The 15,372-nt window shown below is 41.7% G+C and overlaps 1 protein-coding gene across 5 annotated transcripts in view; it reads right to left on the bottom strand.

Moving 5' to 3' along the window:
- DDC (dopa decarboxylase) overlaps positions 1–15,372 on the bottom strand; it is a 180,414-nt gene that overhangs the window by 102,111 nt on the left and 62,931 nt on the right. For 3 of the 5 annotated variants that reach the window (XM_015816164.1, XM_015816166.1, XM_015816168.1), the window contains one exon: positions 6,245–6,388. The exons of the other annotated variants lie outside the window; for them this stretch is intronic. In XM_015816164.1, the coding sequence (XP_015671650.1) occupies positions 6,245–6,388 (144 nt within the window). The remainder of the gene's footprint in view (positions 1–6,244; positions 6,389–15,372) is intronic. 5 annotated transcript variants of the gene reach the window in all.

Here is a 15,372-nt window from a genome sequence, read left to right as displayed (position 1 = left end):
TTTGTGCTTGTGTAAACTTCACATTTCTCACCCAGATCAGCTCCCAAGTGTCCATAGGTATTGTTTCTCCTATATTTTGAGCCCATTTAATCATACAGTCTTTAACTAGTTCAGTTTCTGAGTCCAATTCTAATAAAACATTATATATCCTCTTAATATGAGCTTTGGCACCATCTCTTATTTGCTTCAAAAAAATCCCTGAAAAGAGCAATTCTAAAACATAAAGAATTCAAATTGAAATTGGAAGAACAAATGGACCTGTTTTTTAAGACAAATAAAAAGGAAGATACGAATTGTCAAAACTTATGGGATACAGCCAAAGCTTAAATAAGAGGGGTTGCGATTTCTTATATGGCCAGGGAAAACAAAATTAAAACACAACGACAAAGAAATTTAGAAGAAGAAATAAGTAGAGCCGAGGAAAATTTACAAAAGGAACCAGAAAGACGTGATTTGAAACAACAGATAGATCTAATTAAACATAAGATGAATATCATTGGGAAGGAAGAATTAGGACAGCAGATAAAACATATTAAACAAAAAACTTTTGAAAATGCTAATAAACTGGGGAGATGGCTGGCCTACAAAATAAAAAAACATAATAAAAAGCAGAGGATTAGTAGACTTTATAATGCAGAAGGTGATATGGTACACCAGAATGAAGGAAAGAAATTAGTGGCATATGAGTTCTATAAGAACTTATACAAAGATGATGAATGGAGAAACAATGATGATATTCTAAAGTATTTACAAACAGCTGATTTACCGAAAGTGCCAGAAGAGTTTAAAAATCTGTTGAACAAAGAGATAACACCTTTAGAACTCTCAGAGGCAATTAAGAAACAAAAAAATAACAAAGCCCCAGGGCCAGATGGTTTACCTGTAGAAATGTATAAAATTGTACAAGAATCTTTAAGCCCAATATTGTTGGAACTATTTAACAAGGTCTTAATAAAGGCTAAAATATCAGCCTCATGGGAAGAAGCTCTCATCACCCTGATTCCTAAGGAAAATTCGGACTTGACGCATATTAAGAACTATAGACCCATCTCATTATTAAACTCGGACTATAAGATTTTTGTGGCCATAATGGCTCAAAGACTTGAAAGATTCCTAACATATTTTATACATTCGGATCAAAATGGCTTCTTACCTAAAAGATACATAAGAAACAATGTCAGGACTGTTCTGGATGTATTGGAGTATTATGAGGTACACAATGAAAAGCAAATGGGTTTAATTTTCCTTGATGCACAAAAAGCATTCGACAATGTGAAATGGGATTTTATGTTTAATCAACTGTTGTATATGGACTTTGGGGAAAATTTTATAAATATGTTCAAATCAGTTTATTTTAAACAGGCAGCAAAAGTAATAATTAATGGAGAAACAACCGATAGCTTCCAAATTCAAAAAGGTACAAGGCAAGGTTGTCCATTATTGCCATTATTGTTTATACTATCCCTGGAGGTACTAATCAGAGTGATTCAGAAAGATGGACAGATCAAAGGATTAGAGATTAAGAAAGAAACGTTTAAAACGCAAGCCTTTGCAGACGATCTTGTCTTTATAATCGAAGAGCCACTACAATCAGGGACAAGATTGATGGAAGTATTGAGTGAATATGGGGAAGTAGCAGGCCTAAAGATAAATAAAGAAAAAACCAAAATGGTCATTAAGAATTTGACTAAAATACAGAAAAATGAATTAGTTGACAGAATAGGCATTCAGATCATGAATAAAATAAGATATTTAGGGATACAACTAACTGCTAGATGTGTTACACTTAAAAGAGACAATTATGATAAGTTAATGGAACAGATTAAAATTGATTTAGATACTTGGACCAACTTGCAACTCTCTTTTATGGGTAGAATTGCCATAATCAAAATGAATGTGCTACCTAACATTTTATTTTTGTTCCAATGTATACCCATAAAATTAGATAAGAAATTCTTTCAAAACTTTAATAAAACCATACAAAAATTTATTTGGCAAGGAAAAAAAGCAAGGATTAAATTAAAATAATTGCAGGATGTGAAGGAAAGGGGTGGACTTGGCCTCTCTGACCTGGAAAAATATTATCAGGCCATAGTATTATTATGGGTGCGGGATTGGATATTATTGAAGAATAGGAGACTATTATGTTTGGAAGATTATGATTTATAGGCAGGATGGCATGCTATGCTATGGGGTCAGAAATATAAACCACACAAATATTTTCGAAGGCATTATATCAGACGAGCTCTAATTGATGTATGGGTTAAAATTTGGCAACCAAATTATATACAAGTCCCCAGCTGGATTTCTACATTAGAAATGCATATATACCCAAAGTTTATACAATTAGGGAAAATTATAACATATAAAAATGTACTAGACGAGAAAGGGGGATTGAAATCCAGGAAAACCCTTCAAGATGAAGGGATAGAATTAGAATGGTGGGCATATCTTCAACTACAGGCAAGATATTGGAAAGATAAAAAAGAGTTAGGCATAAAAATAGAGCTGACAGGGCTGGACAAAATATTATTAGGAACCGAGGATAAAATGATTAAAAAACTATATCATTTTTTGTTAGATCAGGCAATGTATGAGGAACAGGTAAAAGAAACCATGTTAACATGGAGCAGGGATCTTAATCTCAACTTTGATCTGCACATCTGGCAAGAAATATGGGTAAGAAATAGGAAGTTTACTTCCTCCTACAAAGAAAATATCTACAAAATGTTCTACAGATGGCACCTCCCACCCACAAGGTTAGCTAAAATGGGTCCAAATTTTTCTTCCATATGCTGGAAATGTAAGACCTATTACCATATGTGGTGGGAGTGCTCAAAAGCCCGTGACATTTGGAACAAGATAAAAAAATGGCTGGAAGAAATATTAATGATGGAGATAGAGTTAAAACCAGAACTCTTCTTATTAGGCATAACTACACAGAAATACGATAAAGGGATATTTTATTTGATGCTAAACATTTTCACGGCTGCTAGACTGGCGTATGTACAAAACTGGAGGAATAAAGAAACTCCAACAGAAGAAGAGATTCTATACAAAATTCTATTGTGTGCGGATATGGATAGGCTCACAATGGAAATGAAGGACAAAGAGTCAGATTATTTTGAAATCTGGGACAAATTTTACTATTGGTGTGAATCAAGGAGGACTGTTCAGGTTATAAGCTAGTGTTAAGATAGAAACATATATAATTGTATGTTAGTATATAGAGAAATAAATTACCGTATATACTCGAGTATAGGTCGACCCGAATATAAGCCGAGGGACCGATTTTCCCACAAAGAACTGGGAAAAATTGGTGACCCGCGTATAAGCCGAGGGGGCATTTTCCAGCACACACACGGTTGCGGGGAAGGCTGGAGGTGCGCCTTTCTTGGCCAGCCCGGGTAAATTCGGCCGTATTCTTCAATACGGGCCGGCCCCAGCAGTTCCGGCTGGTTGCCGGCAGTTGGCTGTTCCTCCCTGGCTGTCTCGGCCCCCCCGGCCCTGTCAGTGAGCGCCCGGCAGCGCGCAGCATCGCCAGGCCTCCCCCTTCACGCGAGGCGTCTGGCGTTCCCCCTCGCGCTTGGCTGCGGCGGCCTGGGGTATTCCGTCCCGGCCTCGACACGCAGTGCCGCAGGGAACGGAAGGTAAGGGGGGAGGGCCGTACCTGGAGCATCACAGGCCGGGGCGACGCCGGGAACGAGCTGGGCGGCTGCAGCGGCAGTGGGAACGAGCCGGGCGGCTGCGGCGGTGGCAGGAACATGCTGGGCGGTGGTGGCAGCAGGAACGAGCCAGGCGGCTGCGGCGGCGGCAATGAGCTCGGCGGCGGCAGCGGCAGCAGGAACGAGCCGGGCGGCTGCGGCGGCGGCAGGAACACGCTGGCCCAGCTCATTGCCGCTGTGGCCGCCGCTGCCAGGCAAGCAGGCGGAGCGCAGCGCCAGGGGAGGGGGAGCGAGCGGCGAGCCGCCGCCACCGGGCAAGCAGGCAGAGCACAGTGCCAGGGGAGGGGGAGCGAGCGGCGAGCCGACGTGGCTTGCCTGGCGGCGGCAGCGACAGCACCAGCTGCTTCGAGATGCTGACTCGAGTATAAGCCGAGGGGGGCATTTTTCAGCCCCAAAAATGGGCTGAAAACTCGGCTTATACTCGAGTATATACGGTAGATATTTTATTGTATAGAAAAATATATATGTATGTATATATAGAGATTAAGAATTATATGTATGAAGAAGAACAAATTGTTAGAAATATTTATACTGGAATGTTACGCTATGTCCATTTTTGTTTTAACTGTATTATAAATAAAAAGTTTTTTTAAAAAGAAAAGAAAAGAAAAGAAATAACTTCTACATGGAAAGAAGGATTGAATAGAGAACCTCAAGTTCTGTCTTGAGCCAAGTGCTCTTCAACATCTTCATAAATGATTGAAATGAGGGGATAGAAGAGGAGTTCATCAGGCTTGCAGATGATACCAAGCTGAGGAAAATAGCCAACACTTTAGAAGATAGAATCAGGATTCAGAAGGATCTTGGCAGATTAGAGCAATGGGACCTCTCCAGTAAGATGCAGTTCAATGATGAGAAAATTAAGGTCCTGCATTTAGCAGGAAAAACCAAATGTACAGGTATAGAATAAGTGGTAGCTAGCTCAACAGTAGTAATGTGAGAGGAATATAGGTGTCCTAGAGGACTACCATTTAAATATGAGCTAGCAGTGCGCTACAGCTGCCAAAAACAAACAAACAAACAATGCAGTCCTAGACCAATTCAAAAGAAGGAGAGCATCAAGGCAACACAAAGCAATAGTATTGCTTTATACCTCACTAGTGAGACCATATTTGGAATACAGTTCTGGTCACCACTATACAAAAATAATGTTGAGACATTGGAAAATTGCAGAGGAGAGTATAAAAGGTGATAAGAGAGCTGGAGACTAAACCATACGATGAACAATTATAAGGGAACTAGGTATGTATAGCCTAATGAAGAAAAGGATTAGGAATGACATGATAACTGTCTTCCAATACTTGAGGGGAAGTCACAGAGATGACTGAATTGATTTATTCTCCAAAGTACTTGAGGGCAGGACAAGAAGCAACAGGTGGAAACTTGTTAAAGAGAGAGTCTAACTGAAACAAAAAAAAAAAATCCTGACAGTGAGAGCAATTTGAGAACAGCTTTCTTGAGTGAGAGAACAGCTTGCCATCCAAAGTTGGGGATGCTCCATTGCTGGAGGTTTTCTAGAAAAGATTGGACATCCATTTGTCTGGAATAGTATAAAAACTGCTTGGGCAGTAGGTTGTACTACAAGACCCCAATATTCCTTCCAGCCGCAGAATTATTCTATATAGAAACATTATTCAATAAAAATAAATCCACTGAAAAAAACAACCTCAAACACATTATAAGACATTAAAAAAAATTGCATGTATGTGTTTGCTAGTGCATTTTATTATTCAAAGTGTGTCTTTCTCTTAAGCCAGATGGAAAAAGTCAAGTCTTAAGTGCTCTTCTGAAATTCAGGAAGGAAGGCATCAAAAGGGAAATCTCCATATAGAGTAAGCTCTAAAGCAAGATGAAAGCATAGGAAAAATGACCGTTTCTTAGCTCCTGCAGTCATCCTCAGTTAGACAGGATTTAGAGGGAGTTGGCTTTCTTCAATTTAATCAGATAGATATATTAATATAGGAGAAAGTGGTCTCAGAAATAACTAGGTCTGGAGCCCTATAAGGCTTTAAAAATGGCAACAAGCACCTTGAATTTTATCTGGAGTATCAATGTAGCTTCTGAAGTAGTATGTTCACCCAAATATGGCAGAAACACCCATCAGCTGCATTTTGTATCAGTTGTAATTAAAATATTAGCTCAACTAGTAAGAAAATAAATATATATTGGACTACCAGTTTTTGAACTAGCTATTTTCTTTTTCCTTTGGGAATAATTATCTGCAGCAATTATTGTAAATAGCTTCAGACTTAAATGGATGAGAAATCTGAAAACTATAGGAGCTTTGGCCAGACTGGGAAGTTGAAAAACATCCTAGAAAAGGCAGTAGTAAACTAAATTCATATATTGCCAAAAATATCCATATCCATGAAATTTCCGAAGAGTGTTCACTATAGATGTTATGACTAAACTTATAACTATGATTTAAAACATAAACCAGTAGATTAATTAATAACTGGTAATCTTATTTGTATGCTTATTCCAAAGATAATAACAAAAATTGGGATATTAGTACTCACAAAGAATGGGATAAGACCAGCAGCTTTATCTGCATCTATAACTTTTCTTAGAGTTGGCCCACGTACAGAAAATGAGTCATCTGTGGAAACTTGTTTAATTTTCACTCCCGCAATCAAGACATCTTTTTCAACTGATGAATGAGCCTGCATGAAGTGGAATAAAGTTTATCCTAAAATTTAAGTTTCATATCAATAATGCACTCAAATTTTACAATTACTAGATGATATAATCAAATCTTGCTAATGTAAATGAAAAATAATAAACAGCAACAAATATACCCAGTTCTGCATTTTTGTTATTTGGTGACTATAATGTTACTTATGCCTATCTTTACCAAATGTAACATAAAATAAATTTTACTCTATTAGACCATTCAATAAATTTAAACAATATAAAGTACAGTACAATTAATGAGCTACAAGTTCTAGTAAATCATACTCCTTATGTTTCAAATATCTGAATGTATATGAATGTTTTTATATGAGCACAAAAGTGTTACTATTAATTATTGATATATTTATAATTTCTTCGAGTAGTGTAATGTGTTACCTTTTCAAGAATACTCATCTGGTGTTCTACAGCTATAAAATATTGAATCTATGTCCTTTTCTAGGTACATTTCTTTTAGAACATAAATTTACTGCTTCAGTCTACTATCCATAAAATATAAGCATAATTCAGGTGAATTATGCTTAATGAGAAGGAAACAAAATGCTAGGAAATTCAGGGTTAGATTTAAAATATAATTTTAAAATTCAATTTATCATGGCATTATTGTAAAATAGGAATAGGAAAGTAGAATCTTATGGATAAATCTGAGTACTAAAATCTTCTCTACTTGTAATATCATGTCTCTTGATCCAAAAAATGCATACTTATTACACATTGGGAGTAAAGCACTATATATAAAAAATTTGAAACAAAGTATAGGAAATATAATGTATACAATTAGTGCAAAAACAAGTATGTGAACTTAGATATTTATATTTATTTAAGGGTCCTACCCAAAATGAATTATTATTGTTGTTGCTCTAAAAAAAACTTTGGAGGGAAAGAGGATGAAACAGATGCTTGAATTCTTTGACATTTGTTCCGTGAACTTGCTTCCTTGTCAGAACTCATTTTTCTCCTTAGGTTGGTTTGTCTCACACCCCCCCACCCCATCTTGCTTCATGGACAACTTTAAAAGGTCAAAAATATCTTACAGAAAATCTTTGTACAGACAAAAGAATCAAGTTGCATAGTTTTATATGCATTTTTGCAGATGATTTTCCCCCGTAGTTTTTTTTTTGAGAAAGCTGTAAATGTATAAATATGATGCCATTCTCCATTATGTTCAGAAATTATAATTTTAATTAACCTGAATTCACAATGCAAACTAATTTTTTAACATATTTGGATAGTACAATGAAAGTTCAAGGATGCTAAAAAAAATAAGAAAAAAGCTTGAATAAATACACTATTTTTATAATTTTGAGCAGTAGAGCTTATTTTCTCAAAGTTATCACTTTACAAATAGAGATTTTCAAGCAAAAATATATACATTAGAAAGAGGAATTTTTTTTAATTCATTATAATGAATTTCAGAAATAGTTATTTACCTGTTACTCATGTATCCCCACTCATCCTCCCTGACCCTTGCAGCAACTCTCCCACACTACAGGAGTAACATACCCCTGATTTTGGGTGCATTTTTAAATTAATCCATTTGAGGTAAATTGATTCAAAAATTGTTGCCCTAGGATACACTGCTTCACCCAACTGAAGTTTGCAAACAGACCAACATGAAAGTTATAGTAGCAAACAAACCAACATGAAAGTTATAGTAGTATATAGACAAAGACCTTCCACTCGATTTTTTGCTATAATTTTTGTAATATTTCTGAGATTTCTTCAGCTTTTATATTCAGAATGTTGTAGGTGACCTTCATTGGTTTTTAGGGACTGTAATAAAATAGAATTCACTGGGCCCTATCTAACAAAATAAAATTCAATGTAAAGAAAAGTAAAGTTTTATACTTAGGCAAGAAAAACCACATGTACAAGTACAGATTAGATGAAACGTGGCTCAGTAGCAGTATCTGTGTGAGGGATCTTGGAGTCCTAGTACACAATCACTGAAATATAAACCTGTGGCAGCAACCAGAAAAACCAATCAAATCCTAGGCTGCATTAACAGAAGGATAGAATCAAGATCATGTGAAGTGTTAATACTGGCCTTGGTAAGACCACACTTAGAATACTGCATCCAGTTTTGGTCATCACAATATAAAAAAGATGTTGAGACTCTGGAAAGAGTGCAGAGAAGAACAACAAAGATGATTAGGGGTTTGGAGGCTAAAACATATGAATAACATTTGCAGGAATTGAGTATTGTGTAGTGGGTTTCATAGGCAATAACCAGACTGGCATGGTACAACGGTGTTTATTAACTCAGAACAGAACTGTCTAAAACCGGCAAAATGCTTGCAATTTATACTTTCCACCTCTAGGGTGTCAGCCAATCACAACTTTAGCTTGCTTCTGCCTAAACTTGAATTCTTGAATATTCCCTCCAAAACAGTTGGAGGTTCGTTAGTTTCATAATACATTAAGTTTTGTTCTTAATACATAAAATTGAGTATGCCTATTCTAGGGAAAAAAGGACTATGGATGACATGATAGCAGTGTTCCAATATCTGAGGGGCTGCCACAAAGAAGAGGGGATAAACCTATTTTCCAAAATACCAGAAGGTAAGATAAGAAGCAATTCATGGAAACTAATCAAGGAGAGAAGCAATCTAGAACTAAGGAAACATTTCCTGACAGAACTGTGGCAGGACAGCAACCCCCTCCCAGAAGGAAATATTTTGGGGAATATTAAAAAGCAGAATATTATATTTCCCCAAAGGAATAATGAAAAATCTTAGGCAAAGACAGCCCCAAATCTCCCTCCCCCAAGCAGAAATTAAGCAGAGGCCAGCTTTTAGAAATGCAGATGTGATAATCCTATTCAGAAAAGTTGGAGCCAGGAAGCTTGGAACTGATGAGATTAGAAAGACAAAGACCTCTAAAATCTACATCCCCCAGCCAAACTCTAAGGACAGGAAACATGACCTTTAGGACATAATACCAACCAGTGCCAAAAAGGACATGCTCAAAAGCTCATGCACCAGGAACAGGAAACAAGCTCAAATACAAAAGCCCAAGAAGGTATAAAAACCCACCACCACATGTGGTCAGCTGCTCCAGAGCCTCATGTCTTGTGGGTTCTACACTTCAATAAACTACAATCTTCTTTTTAAAGCAGTCTCCATTTTGTTTATTCCCAGCTTGGAATGGACCCTGATGAAGATTTTTCTTCTAACAATTTGGCACCCAGGATGGGACTTCAAGCTAACCTCTCCAGTGGACTGACACTGGGTAAGCCCCATCTTGCCGGCAGCGGACTCCTTGTGTCTGTGAATGGGTTTCCCAGGTCCTGCCCATGTGGAGTTTTGAGTTTGAGCTCAAGGGCTGCTTTGGAAAGAAGGTGAGTACCTCTACATTTTAACTTTAAAGCCCAGGGGAGTGAGGAAAATGGTTGTATTCCTGTATATGTGAATGAGAAGACCCTTTTCCCAATCACAATTGGATCTTGTTTCCTTTGGCCTCTCCTAACTGCCAAAAGATCTGTTCAACCAACAGACTCTGGAAAGCATTGGAGTTTGACCAGAGTGCAGGACCTTTTGTTAGGGAAAGGGAGATGCTGTGTGAAAATGGAGTGGGAAAGTGAATTGGTGAATTGGATTTGGGCAACCAGCTGGCAAAGTCCTGTAAGCAGAGCCCGGTTGTAGAAGGTGCCTGTACTACTGCAAAAAGCAGAGGTCCTCCCAGATCCCTTCTGGTCTTAAAACTGAGAGGCAGTTGTAGCAGGTACTGGGTTGGGGGCAGCAGGTCTTCCCAGACTCCTTTTTGGTCCAAAAACCGAGAGGTGGTATGTTCCCTGGTTAGGAGGTGCCTGTACTTTGTAAGGGAACCAGAGTCCTCCTGGACACTTTTTTTTTGTCCGAAAACTGATAGTGGAGCGGCAGGGTTAGTGTCGCTAAGAGTGGCTGGGATGTGCTGCTGGAAAGGACTCAACTAAGCTGATTGAACCCCACATCATAAGGGGAACATGGGAAGTTATAGTTTGAGGGTCAGGTTAGATCCCCCATTGGAGATTTGCTCGAGGCATGGGACGAGAGGTGAGTGCCCATCCTAGCCTGTGTGAAAAGGAAGCAAGGGAAATTTGTGAAGAATGGGCTTTGCTCAGGGCTTTACTGAGAAACCAATTTGGCTAAATAAAGGTACTTAAAAAGAAAAGGAAATTAAAATATAGGAATAGTGAGCTAGCTTGCCCCCCCTCTCTCTCTCTTTCTCTCTCTCTCTCTCTTTCTATGCAATCATGTAATATGTTTAAGATTTGTGCTTCCCTAATTTGAGCTAACTAAGATTTATGGTGGGAATGAGCAGAATGTGTAACACTAAGAATTCTGTTTCCCTTTTCTGTTCCCTTTCCTTTGTATGTGTGTGTGTGTCAAAGTCTTTGTGTGTCCTCGAGGTAAATGTTAACTGTTGGGTATCTCTAATCCCTAGAGACAAGAATTTTAAAATTCTGCTAGAAATTTGCTTAAATAAGCCTCCAAAAAGAAAAATACTTTCACCTTAACTTGTCTAGCCAACAAAATAGGGTGAAGAGAAATGTGTTCTTTTTTTTCTTTCTCTCTGTGTGCTTTTAAGAAACAGCCCAAAGTTATCAGGAGGGAATGTTTTAAGTTCATTTACAGAAAAAAAAACATTCTTGCATTTACTGTATGTATTTAAGTGGGTTTAATCTGTCTATTTAATATCTGCAATGTTAATCTTAATGTCTTTTCAAACTCTGCCTGCAAGCTACCTCCCCCCCATTCCACTTCTCCATTTCTTATCCTCTGTTCTCCATGCCTTTGTCTAATCAGCAAGGCCTCTCCTGGGAGAGTCACCCAGAAAAGGGGGGGACTTGTTCTCATGTCTTTCAACCCTGCACAGATGATTCAGCAACCTTTGGAAGCAGAGCACACTAACCCAGATGCTGCCTCCAGAGGAGACCCTCTATTCATTTGAGCCATGGAATAGGGTTTGGATCCAGCCATCCAATATAAAGTCACCATGCAACCAGAGTGGAACAGATCTTCTCAAGCCATATATCAATCATATTGCCTGTGAAAACTGCAGAGGAAGGAAGGACTCCTGGATCCATTGGCCCTCCACATGAAGCCTCAGAAGACAACTAGGAAGACTATGGGGGGAGGGCAGAAACTCATTGGCTCATTTGTATTGTAATCAAGCAGTTGAATGGATTCATGGAGGGATGGCATTTGGAATGGTTGGCACAGCAAGTACTGAACACCCTGGACATCTGTCTGGTGGGAGGAAAATCTGTCCAGGATGTTTGTATTGCCTGTCTCGTAGACGTAGCTGCCCCCCCACACACACACACCATTCAGAATCACACAGTCTATCCCCTTCACCTACCTTCAGTAAAGCTATCCAGGCTAGTTCTTGCTCTGTGACACTAAGGCCTTTGCAGGCACATCTTCCTGCAAATTCCAAGGGGGAAGGAATGAAGCCTCCTCAGGTGATTTGCAATTCATATGCCCTCACTGAGGAGGTAGCAGGAAACAGATTTCCAAACCCAAGTCCTGTATATGTTGCACTGGTGGACTCATAGTGGGAGTCCTAGGGCTCACTGTGTGCAATTTAATAGCCTGACTTGCACACTGGCTAACCTCAATTGGACATCACAAACCTGGATGCGCTAAACTAAGAGCTAAGGCAGGAAGCAACCCTTGAAAATGGGCAGCCAGTGGTTACGTACTGAGGCAAACCATGGCTGTGAAGAATTTTGGAGGAATGTGCAAACCTGACTGAAAAGCTCAAAGTGGCATCAAACATCTAGAACAGTGGTGGCGAAACGTTTTGAGACCGAGTGCCCAAACTGCAACCCGAAACCCACTTATGCATCGCCAAGTGCCGGGGGCATGGCCAGACTGGGCGTGGCCACAGAGTGGGTGTGGCCACAGAGTGGGCATGGCTATGGCAGTCATGGTAGCGTGGGTGGGTGTGGCCTGGGTGGGCATGGCCACCTCACTGTTGCTCATGGGGAGGGACACCTATGGGGGCCGGACAGGGTTGGGGGAGATCCAGGAGGTCTCTTGCAGGTGGGACGGTGGGCAGGAGGCTCGTCCTGCAGGGTGAGGTGAAGCAAGGCAAGGTGAGGCAGGGGGCAGGACAGGGGTGCCATTGTCACAGGGGCTGGGGTGGCTGCTGCCTGACACCATCGGCCCCCCCACACAGCGAGCGCATGGGGCCAACAGTGTCCGTCAGCAGCCACAGCTGCCTGCCCCTCAACCAGTGCACTCTGGGGCTCCGCAGCCCTCTGTCAATACCGGGTCAGCCCTCCAGCAGCAGGCAGAGTAGGAGAGGGGGGAGGCATGTGATGCAGACCGCCGGACATGCCTACTCCGTCCCATCTATTTTTGCTTGTGGCTGGAGAGCAGGTTGCTGCTGGTCATCTCCTTGCCCCCCTCACAGATCTTGCCCTTGGCCTGCATGTGGAGCCTGTTCCCTCACCCACACCCACCTTGGGCCGCCGGCGCCAGCAGCTCATGCAGGTCTATTAGGCTACCACCGCTGCCTGGAGCACCTGGCCCACCCAGCACAAAGGAGGTGAAACAGCTGGCTAGCAAGCTCACGTAGAGGTGGTAGAGCACGCCCACACCCAGCAAACCAAAGGCTACCCCAAGTGGGGAAAGCCGGATCCCCATCGGCACCATGGCCCCCCAGTCCCAGCTAGGCTTGTGTGCCTCTCTCCATCTCTGCTGGGCCTGGGTGGCCATGATGCCGATGGGGATCTGGCTTTCCCTGCTTCGGGTGCTCTTTTGCCTGCTGGCCCTGGGTGTGCTCTACCACCTCTAAGACTAAGCGGGGTTTCCTAGCTGACTGCTTCATCTCCTTTGTGCTGGGCAGGCATGCAGCTCTGGGTGGTGGCCTAATGGACCTGCGCGAGTAGCTGGCAGCTGTGGTAGGTGCTGAGGTGTGCGGGGAGGGGGGTAAAGTTTACTTACTGCAGAATGTGGATCCTTCTGTTGCATCAAGCAAAACAGTCTGGCAGCTGAAACACACACACCCATCCCACGTATGGAGGCTTCTCTCATCTCTCCTTGGCTTTTTGCTTCCAGACAGTCTGGCAGGGAACAGCCAAAGGGAGTGGAGAAAAAAAACCTGATCCCATGTAAGGGGCAAGATTTTCTCTGCCATACTTTTAAAACTCTCTTTAAAGTTTACTTACTGCATGGAGTGTCCTGCTCCTGCCACCCCAACCCCCGCATGGAGTGTTCTCCCACCGCACCATCCCTCGCACAGAGCGTCCTGCTCCCGCTGCCCCAATCCCTGCATGGAGCATCCTGCTCCCACTGGCCCAACCCCTGCATGGAGTGTTCTCCCGCCACCCCAACCTCTGCATGGAGTGTCCTGCTCCCACTGCCCGAACCTTTGGATGGAGCATTCTCCCACCGACCCAACCTTCGCAGAGCGCCCTCTCACGCTCCGCTTGCAAGGCCCTGTCCACTGTCTCTTTCGATTTCCCTTCTTGCCGCCATATATTTTCCATCCATTCCTATGAGTCAGAGCTTTGGGTGGAGATCGGCCGCCTGTCCCCACCAGGCCCACCCACCAGGCCCGTTGCCTCACACTGACCATGACCAACGGCCAGCACTGCCTCTCTTGCAACTTCCCCCGCAGTTGGGACACAGTCAAGTTTGTCGCCACCAGCACCTACAGGTTGTCCGCCAAGCTCAGCTCATTCCATGGAGGGACGAACTACTACTACTCCTCCTCCACGAGGCCCCGCCCTGTCTGCCCGTAAGCGAGGCATGTCTGCACTGCTGCGGCTCCAGGCTGGCTGGTGTTGGCGAAATTTTAGAGACCACGTGTGCTGGGGTGATGGCGCATGCCCACAGAGAGGGCTCCACGTGCCGCCTCTGGCACGCATGCCATAGGTTCGCCACCACTGATCTAGAATAATTGGCACAGAATATTGGACACTATAAATTTCTTCTCTAACTAACAGAACCTTTGCCCTGATTTTTAGACTTTATGGGTTGGAAACTCCCTCTTTTGGGAGCCACTGCAGGGATCTTTTTATGCTGCTTCTATTAGTGCCTTCCCCTTTTTGCATTAACAGTTTAAAAGCTTGTTTGTCAAGTCGACCTGACCAGATCAAATTTTTAATGTTGTGCCAGTAAAAGTGTATCATCCACACTTATATGGCACAAAAGGGGGATTGTGGGAAGACAGCACACACACACACACACACACACAGAGAGAGAGAGAGAGAGAGAGAGAGAGAGAGAGAGAGAGAGAGAGAGAGAGAGAGAGAGAGAGAGAGAGAGAGAGAGAGAGAGAGAGAGAGAGAGAGAGAGAAGGAAGGAAATATTTTGGGGAATATTAAAAAGCAGAATATTATATTTCCCCAAAGGAATAATGAAAAATCTTAAGCAAAGAAGCCTCAAGTCTCCCTTCCCCCAAGCAGAAACTAGGCAGAGGCCAGCTTTTAGAAATGCAGATGTGACAATCCTATTCAGAAAAGTTGGAGCCATGAAGCTTGGAACTGATGAGATTAGAAAGACAAAGCCCTCTAAAATCTACATCCCCCACCCAAAAATTTACATCCCCCACCCAAACTTTGAGGACAGGAAATATGACCTTTAGGACATAATAGGATTAATCACCAATACCAAAAAGGACAAAATCAAAAGCTCAGGTCAAAGTTCATGCATCAGGAAGAGGAAACAATGTCAAATACAAAAAGCCCAAGAAAGTATAAAAACCCACCACTCCCAGCTACATGTGGTCAGCTGCTATAGAGCCTCATGTCTTGTGATTCTGCTCTTCAATAAACTACAACCTTCTTTCTAAAGTAGTCTCCATTTTGTTTATTCCTGGCTTGGACTGGACCCTGATGAAGATTTTTCTTTCAACAGAAAAATAAACCAATGGAACGGCTTGCTTTCAGAAGTTGTGGGTGCTCCATCATTGAAGACTTTTAAAAAGAGACTGTCTGAAATGATATAGGGCAGGGGTCCCC

The sequence above is a fragment of the Protobothrops mucrosquamatus genome, unplaced genomic scaffold (genome assembly GCF_001527695.2).
Source record: "Protobothrops mucrosquamatus isolate PMUCROS unplaced genomic scaffold, P.Mucros_1.0 scaffold408, whole genome shotgun sequence".
Lineage (NCBI taxonomy): Eukaryota > Metazoa > Chordata > Lepidosauria > Squamata > Viperidae > Protobothrops > Protobothrops mucrosquamatus.
Note: the sequence above shows the minus strand (reverse complement) of the source record. Positions and strands in the feature narration are given on the sequence as shown.